Here is a 9,008-nt window from a genome sequence, read left to right on the forward strand (position 1 = left end):
CACGGGGAAAAGGACCACATGATTGCAACTCGTTCAGAATAAAATGTACACACACACACACACACACACACACACACAAAATATTGGAGGGGCAGAGAGAGAATGAGAAAGAGAAGAAATAAAACAAATACAATATGCTGATAACATTGGGAATCTGAGTAACAAATATATATGGACTTTATATTACTTTTTCAACTTTTCCGTAAGTCTGAAATTGTTTAACTCTTTAAAAGTCAATTTGATGAAACTTCTAGGAATGCTTTTTTCAGAACAGAAGAACTAGAAATTATTTGTGTCAAATTTTTTTTTAAAACCTTTCAATGTTTTATATTAGAAGAAATAAACATTCTGATTCAATAAAGTTACCTTCTTACAATAAAATATTTATTTTTATTTAGTATATTTATTGCTGTTATAACTTGTGCAAAGATTAATTAAACTTATGTTGCATCAAGGTTATCCATAAATTTCTCACTTGGCATTATAAGTTTGTGAAGTAAAATGAGAACTGAACTGAAAATCAGGAGACCGGGATTCTACTTGTGGTTCTTCGATTAACTAAAGAAATTTCTGAATCCAGGTGCTTAGCCTGCAAACCAGATCCTTGGATGAAAAGTGAAGTAACTGGAGAGAAGAGCTGGAATGACATTTTGATGTTCATTAGAGGAAACTGTCAGGGAAAAATTCAAAGAGATTTTCTAAACCATTGTAACTTTACAAGTGATTATTATTTTTTAGTATTGCCATCTGTTTCTTTGTAGTGACAAGTGGTGACATGCTTAAAACAGAAGTGTGCGTGCGTGCACATGTGCGTGTTAAAAGACAGAAGAGTGGAGGTTGTGAAGCATATGGCTGTTTCAGCACTTGCCTGCCAAAAAGAGAAGGCCAGGAAAGAAAACATGGACATTGAAGATAGGAGTGACTATTATGTGTCTTGGTTAACAGAACATTTAAAATTACAACAACCTTGCTGTAATGGACGGTTATTGCCTGTTTCGATGTTTATATTCGAGATAAAGGGAAATAAAGCCATTATTTACATTTTATCTTTTAATGTGTGACATGTTTAATATTACAATCCAATTATTACTTATCTGGAAGGAACATCAGTGTTACAAAGACTTCTTGAAATTGAATTAGTGTCTATTTTATTTCTAGATAGAGTCACTGACTACCTGATTGCTTGTGAGGTACACTTATGGTTAACTCATCTTAGAGACTGTTACATAGCACATCACAAGTCACCGGCCACCAATGTGCCTTCAGTGGAGCTCATTTAATATCTTTTAATAGCTCACTGCATGCTCAGTGTGATGGCTTATAGTTTCCACTTGGAGAGCTGATGTTCAATCACCTGTGTTGACAGGAATTGAAGATAAGAGAAGGAAGGTAATAATCATTCCGTCATGAAGTACTATTTGAGCTCTAAATAAGCTTGCTTTCTATCTCCCTTATTTTCTTTCTTTCTTTCTTTCTTTCTTTCTTTCTTTCTTTCTTTCTTTCTTTCTTTCTTTCTTTCTTTCTTCCCTCTACCCTGTGTCCCCCTTTTTCCTTCCTTCCTTCCTTCCTTCCTTCCTTTCCTCCTTCCCTCCTTCCTTTCTTCTCTCCCTCCTTCCTTCCTTCCTTTCTTTCTTTCTCTTTCTTTTCTTTCTTTCCTCCCTCCACCCTGCGTCCCCCTCCTTCCTTCCTTCCTTCCTTTCTTCTCTCCTTTCTTCCTTCTTTTCTTCCCTCCTTTCTTCCTTCCTTTCTTCCCTCCTTCCTTCCTTTCTTCATTCTTTCTTTCTTTTCTTTCTTTCCTTCTTTCTTTCTTTCCTTCCTCTTTCTCTCTCTCTGTCTCTCTCTCTCCCCCCACCCTCTCTCTCTCCCTTCCTTCCTTCCTCCCTCCCTCCCTCCATCTTTCTTTTTGTCTGCTTGTTTACAAAAAGGACTTAATATAGCTTAAAAGAAAAGGCAGACAACTTGGAAGTAAAATATAAAAAGAAACAGAAAACAAAATCAGGAAAAGAGAAACAAGAATACATTCATTATAAAATGTAACATTATTTCCATAAGCAAAATTTACCTACTTTTTCCCAGCATTATGGAACACAGAGATTAGAAGAAGAAAAATAAACTATATAGGCTGTATTACGAGAAAAAAAGAAATGTGCTTTTTCTCAGGTGTACAAATTTATTATTGTTACCTGGATTTCAATGAAAATTTAAATTTAAGTACAGGAAAACAGTACTTAAGTTACTTTGAGTTTTAATATTGATTGGCAGAAAATTAAAGATCATAATCTGCAGTAAAGTAGGATTTTCTGATTTCTTTTCTTTCATTCTCCCCTTCCTTTATATATATATATATATATATATATGTACTTTTAACTGGGACTATGATAGGAGAAAGCAAATGTGTTCTCTTAACTCTTTAAAAGGTTTAAAGAACAAAGAAATGTTTGAGGTGAAGGTGTGTGTCCATGGTGTTAACAGAATCCTTACCACAAAAGAATTGAGCCCATGCGGGTTGCAGTGAGCTACTGTTGCACCACTGCGATCCAGACTGGGTTACAGAGCAAGACCCTGACAAAAAAGAAAAAGAAAGAAAGAACGAAAGAAAGAATGAAAGAAAGAAAGAAAGAGAAAAGGAAGGAAGGAAAGAAAGGAAAGAAAGAAAGAGAGAGAGAGAAAGAAGGAAGGAAGGAAGGAAGGAAGGAAGGAAGAAAGAAAGAAAGAAAGAAAGAAAGAAAGAAAGAAAGAAAGAAAGAAAGAAAGAAAAAGAAAGAAAGAAAGAAAGAAAGAAAGAAAGAAAGAAAGAAAGAAAGAAAGAAAGAAAGAAAGAAAGAAAGAAAGAAAGCAAGCAAGCAAGCAAGCAAGCCAAGGAAGGAAGGAAGGAAGGAAGGAAGGAAAAGAAAGAAAGAGAAAGAAGAAAGAAAGAAAGAAAAAGAAAGAAAGAAAGAAAGAGAAAGAAAGAAAGAAAGAAAGATGTGCAATGTCGGCTAAATTACTCTATTAATTATATTTAATTCTAGGCTGGGCTTAGTGGCTCATGCCTGTAATCCCAGTACTTTGGAAGGCCAAGGTGGGCAGATCACTTGAAGCCAGGAGTTTGAACAGTGAAACCCCGGCCCTACTAAAAATACAAAAATTAGCCGGGTGTGGTCCCCGATACTCAGGAATATGAGGCAGGAGAACCGCTTGAGCCTGGGAGGTGGAGGTTGCAGTGAGCTGAGATCACACAACTGCACTCCATCCTGGAGAGCGGCAGTTACACATTATTTCTTATTCCTATCTTGAAGCCCTCCAAAAGTAAAAATAATAATAATAATAATTCCAAAGTATAGGGAAATATACCAACAGGCATATATTTTAAAACAACGAGGTTGAGTAGTAGATTGATTCGGAGTACATTTCATTTCAACATGCCTTGGCGGCAGTAGATGGGAAATATCCTTAGGGAATGGAGAATCAAACTTTAAAATGTAATCAAAATCTTAAATCCGGCAAAGCTTTAAATTGTCTCATTTATTTCCCAGAGCAAAGCTTTTCTTGGGAAATACATTCCTCAGGGCTGATTTTACATCCTTATTCCTAAGGCTATAGATTAGTGGATTCAACATTGGGGTTACCAGATTATTCAATATCTGAATTATGGCACCAAGCAAGGCACTGGGATTGGGTTGTAGATAGTTAACGATGACTGGCCCGTAAGCACAAACGATTGCAGTGAGGTGGGCGCTGCAGGTGGAGAAGGCTCGTTGCCTGCCCCCTGCTGAGCGGATTTTTGATATGGAAATCCCAATGCAAGTATAGGAAACAAGGATGAGAAAAAAGCATATAAGAGCCAAAAGACCAACATTTGTAAAACCTACCCTCTGGGCTAAGGATGTGTCCTTACAGGCTAGCGGTAACACTGCAGGAATATCACAGAAGTAATAGCCCACCTTGTCAGAACCACAGTAAGGTAACTGGAAGGTGAGGGAGGTTAGGATCGTGGCATGGACACAGCCACTCATCCAGGTCCCTGTGGCCAACGTAAAGCACACCTTGTGGTTCATAATGACCATGTATCTCAAAGGAAAACATACGGCAACAAAGCGGTCACAGGCCATCACTGTGTAGAGGAAACACTCGGTACAGCCTAGGAAATGGTAGAAGAAAAGCTGGGACACGCAGCCCGCATATGAGATAGCACGGCTGTTCCCCGAAAGGCAGAGCAGCATCTTGGGAACAGTTGTCGAAGAGAAACCCAGGTCAAAGATGGAGAGGTTTCCCAAGAAAAAATACATAGGAGTGTGAAGCCGAGTGGAGGAGACGATAGCTGTAAGGATAAGCACATTTCCCAAGAGGGTGCAGAAATAAAATGAGGAGAACAGGAATAAAAGGGCTGTCTCTAGGCCCTCTGTCTCAGGGATTCCCAGAAGGATGAATTCAGTCACCATTGTGTGATTACTCATTCCTAGGGAGGAATCAACTCTTGGGTGTCTGTGAAAAGAAATATGTGATTAAATTTAATATGCATGTAAATTACCTGTGTTTAGATCAATGAAATGGAAAAGAAGCAAGAGATCTAGATAGTTACAGAGGAATGCTTCCTGGTAGAATCATCTTGATCTGCCTGTTTTGCTCAGTACTGGATATCATTCTGCCGTGGTTTCTTTTCTTGTTTGTAACTTCTTATTTTTACAGATTTCAGAGGTACAAGCGCATTTTTGTTACATGGATATATTTTGTTACACGGATATATTGCCAAGTACTGAAGTCTGGGTTTATAGCACACCCATCACCCAAATGGTGTACATCGCACCCGATAGGTAATTTTTCTTCCCTCACCACCCCCTCCCACCCAATAACTCAACTTTTAGAGTTATTCCACTCTGTACGTCCACGTGTGCCCATTGTTTAGCTCCCACTTATAAGTGAGAAGACTGCAATGCAGTTTCTAATTGCAGATGCCTCTCACTTAATAATTTCACCAAGAAGCCTTGCACGATGTCTCGTAGCTGCCATTCTTCATATTTACCATTAAATAGCATAAATTATACATGCTCTAAAAGGACAAATGTAAATACTTAATGTCTTTATAACAAACAAGGTCTCATCCAAATTTCTTATATTCATCTAAAACAATTTGCTTACAGTTATAATTCAGTAAGACATATACAAAATGTAGAGTATCTTTCCCTCATTGTCTCCCTGGCCATGAGGGTCGACAGTGAGAAATTATTCAAAAGAAGGATCTCAGATAGCTCTTAATGAACAGAAAATTGCAATCACAAGTTCCTTATCCTCTGCAGTCACCTGAATTCAGTGCACGTGAGTAACCGATAGACTTCATTTCTGTCTCCAAAGTCTGTAATTGTCTAACCAGACCCAAGTTAAGCCACATCCTAATTTTGTGGCAGCAGAAGGTACAGGGTAGCAGTAGTAAAGACTCCTTTCCTTTCCCAGTTTCCTACTTTAAAAAAAGCGAATATATTTTTCTACTTGTTTTAATTTTTTTCAGCAGTGAGATCTACAGATTATAGATCAACTCATATATTCTATTACCTAAGATGATTCCCTTTCTCTCTCTCTCTCTCTTTTTTCCTGGAGATTGTGAAGGGAGAAAGAGAGTGAAAGCCAAGATAAAAAGTGAAGGACAAAATGTGTGCACTTACGTGGGAAACAGGGAACATAATTGTCTGCTGCTTGTGAGCGTTGTCTTCCTTTCCTTCCCCAGCAGAAGGAAGAAGTTTGTGCCGAAATCCCAATCAGCCTAGAGTCTACAAGTAGGTGATTTGAATTCTTTTACTTTTCAACCACTTTCAAATAGAATGCCACAAATCTAAATATGCATCAGCTGCCTTACACTAATTTCCTGTCTAACTCTAGGAACTGCAATCATTCCTCAATACAGGACATTTTAAATAACCTTGGTCTTCCCTGGGGTATTAATCCCTCAACTCAGGGAACTTTTTGAGCAAGGGAGCAATTAACTACTTGGTATAATTACACCTTAGAAATGAATGAGAGAAGAGAAGAGAGAAAGGGAGAGAGAAAGAGAGCCTGATTAGTATCATTTCCTTTGTAAAATATACTTCTGTGGAAGAATATTTTTAAACATTCCTTTGACACATATATCACACATATTTGTTGTGTGTTTTTATATTTACTGCGTTTCATGTGTGCATACTTTTTTAATAAATAAATTATACCTTATTTTCCTACCTAGTATTGACAGGATTGACTATTGTGAGCAACAGTAACTGGGGTAGCTTAGAGAACTAAAGAAACTAATGGAAAACTAGGCCCAGGAAGGGTGGGAAGTAGGGCAGCTGGAGGGACCTTAGCTGTTAGAATTCATGGAGCAGCCTCAGGGCATCGCCATCAGCCAGTTCTACCTCAGCTACCTTTGCTTCTGTGTGCCTCACCCCAAGATTGGACTCTGACTTCCTTGGCTGAGTCACATGCCGATCTCTGTGAGCAGGGTACAGGCTAAACGGTGGGATGGAGATGGGCAGTTCTCCAGCAGGGAGTGAAAGAGGCTGTTGCCAGAAGAAATGCAGCTGGAAATCATCATTCTCAGCAAACTCTCGCAAGAACAGAAAACCAAACACCGCATGTTCTCACTCATAGGTGGGAATTGAACAATGAGATCACTTGGACACAGGAAGGGGAACATCACACACCGGGGCCTATTGTGGGGAGGGGGGAGAGGGGAGGGATAGCATTAGGAGATATACCTAATGTAAATGACAAGTTAATGGGTACAGCACACCAACATGGCACATGTACACATATGTAACAAACCTGCACGTTGTACACATGTACCCTAGAACTTAAAGTATAATTAAAAAAAAAAAAAAAGAAAACATCCTAAAAAAAAGAAAGACGGAAGAAATATGCTGGGAGTTCAAAAATAATGTTAAGCTAGCACTTGAAGTATCTGTCCTTATAGTTCCTGACATCTATTAAAGCTTCCGAGTTAAATACCTTCAATACGCATCTGAGAGATTGAATGGCAAAAAAAAAAGTTAGGATAAGTTTTTTGGGGGGGATGTGGAAGGCCAAATGTTTATTCTAAAGTTTCAACAAATTTGCTGTATTGTGCATAGCTGCATGAAGATCTGAGACAGATGCCCATTTACATCCACAAACTAATTGTGTGGCTTGAAGAAAATTACCTAACATCCCTAAATCTCATTTCATCTTCTGTAAAATGATCTTACAGAACTCATATGTAGATTACAGTAGATAATACATAAAAAGCAATTACACAGTGCCTGGTAAGGAGTAAGGACTCAATTAATGGTAACTTATGATTATTACTCTAGGCAGATCTTCTGAAAAGCTACCTTTGACTACATTTCTCAAACTCTCTCCCCACACCAAGTGGAGGTATAAAATATAAAGAAACAGTGATTTGGGAGGGTTCAACTAAAGTAGATGTAGTTATAGGAAAAAGGAGACAACTAATAAATCACAGAATGTGTGAAAACTGCATAAGCAACCTTTAAAAAAAAAATGTAGGCCAGGTGTGGTGGCTCATGCCTGTAAGCCCCGTACTTTGAAAGGCCAATATGGGAGGATCCCTTTAGCCCAGGAATTTGAGACCAGCCTGGGGGCAACATAATGAGATCTCATTTCTAAAAGACATTTCAAAAATTGGCTGGGTGTTGGGTGTGCACCTGTAGTCCCAGCTACTCTGGAGGCTGAGGTGGGAGGATCTCTTGAGCGCGGAAGTCCAGGCTATAGTGAACCATGATTGCACCACTGCACTCCAGCCTGGGTAACAGAGCAAGATCCTGTCTCAGAAAAAGAAAATTGTGGTAAAATACACAAAGCATAAAATTTAACGTCTTAACCATTTTGAAATATATGGTACAGTAATGTTAAGTATATTTCCATTGATGATCAACTGTTTACATCGTTGCCCAACTAATCTCCTGGACTTTTTCATCTTGCAGAACTGAAACTCTATAACCATTAAACAACTTCTCCATTTCCTTCCAACATCAGTGGCTCCTGGGAACCAACATTCTAGTTTCTTTTTCCATGAATGTGACTATTCTGGATACCTCATATTACTGGATTTATACAGTCTTTTTGTGACTCGCTTATTTCACTTAGCATAATGTCATAATGTCAACATTGAGGCTCATCCATGTTGTGGCATGTGTCAGAACTTCCTTTCTTTCTAAGTCTGAATAATGTTTTGTTGTGTGTATATACCACGTTTAGTGTATCCATTCATTGAGTGAATGCTGGGTTGCTTTCAGCCCTTGCCTATTGTGATTAACGCTGCTAGGAATGTGGGTGTTCAAATGTGTCTTCAAGACCCTACTTTTATTTCTTTTGTATATATACCAAGAGCTGGAATTGCTGGATCATATGGTAATTCTATTTTTACTATTTTAAGAAAATACAATACTGTTTTTCATACCAGCTGCACCATTTTACATTCTCATCATTAGAGTACAAGGGTTCCAATTTCTGACATCATAGCCAAAGCTTATTACTACGGTAATTTTAAAAATAGTAGCCATCCTTATTGAAGTGATATGTCATTGTGGCTTTATTTTGCATTTCCTTAGTGCTTAGTGGTATTGAACATCTTTCCATGTGCTTATTTGCCGTTTGTGTACCTTCTTTGGATAAATGTCTATTTAAGTCCCTTACCCATTTTTCAATCAGGTGATTTGGTTTTGCTGCTGTAGTTGTTAATGAGGTAAGATTTTAAAAAGTGATTGTGTGTGTCTGTGTGTGTTCTTGTATGTGTGCATTTGTGTTTTAAATAAAATCTCATGTTGTGTGCTTTTAGATCCAGGAAAGATTTAAATGGTTGGTGTTTGTTTTCAGTGCCAGCCATTGCAACATTAATTTAGAAAAAGCCAAAAAGTTGGTCATTCAGATTTTGTTTTTCATATATCATCAATTTTACCTAAACATGAATGTATATTTAAATTCAGACATAATATTATTCCGTACCTTAATTATTTCACACATATTCCTCTGTATCAATAAATATACAATTGCATCATAATTTA

General features: G+C 37.8%; 1 protein-coding gene across 1 annotated transcript; it reads right to left on the reverse strand.

Moving 5' to 3' along the window:
* Positions 1 to 2,868: 2,868 nt before the first annotated feature.
* On the reverse strand, positions 2,869 to 4,436 carry LOC126934817 (putative olfactory receptor 10D4; the record flags this gene model as incomplete). The annotated part of the gene is made up of 2 exons (XM_050755638.1): positions 3,548 to 4,436; positions 2,869 to 2,906 (listed from the first exon to the last, which is right to left on the reverse strand). Coding segments are annotated over exons 1-2 (927 nt in total), but the record flags the coding sequence as incomplete, so codon positions are not given.
* Positions 4,437 to 9,008: the final 4,572 nt, after the last annotated feature.

The sequence above is a fragment of the Macaca thibetana genome, chromosome 14, assembly GCF_024542745.1.
Source record: "Macaca thibetana thibetana isolate TM-01 chromosome 14, ASM2454274v1, whole genome shotgun sequence".
Lineage (NCBI taxonomy): Eukaryota > Metazoa > Chordata > Mammalia > Primates > Cercopithecidae > Macaca > Macaca thibetana.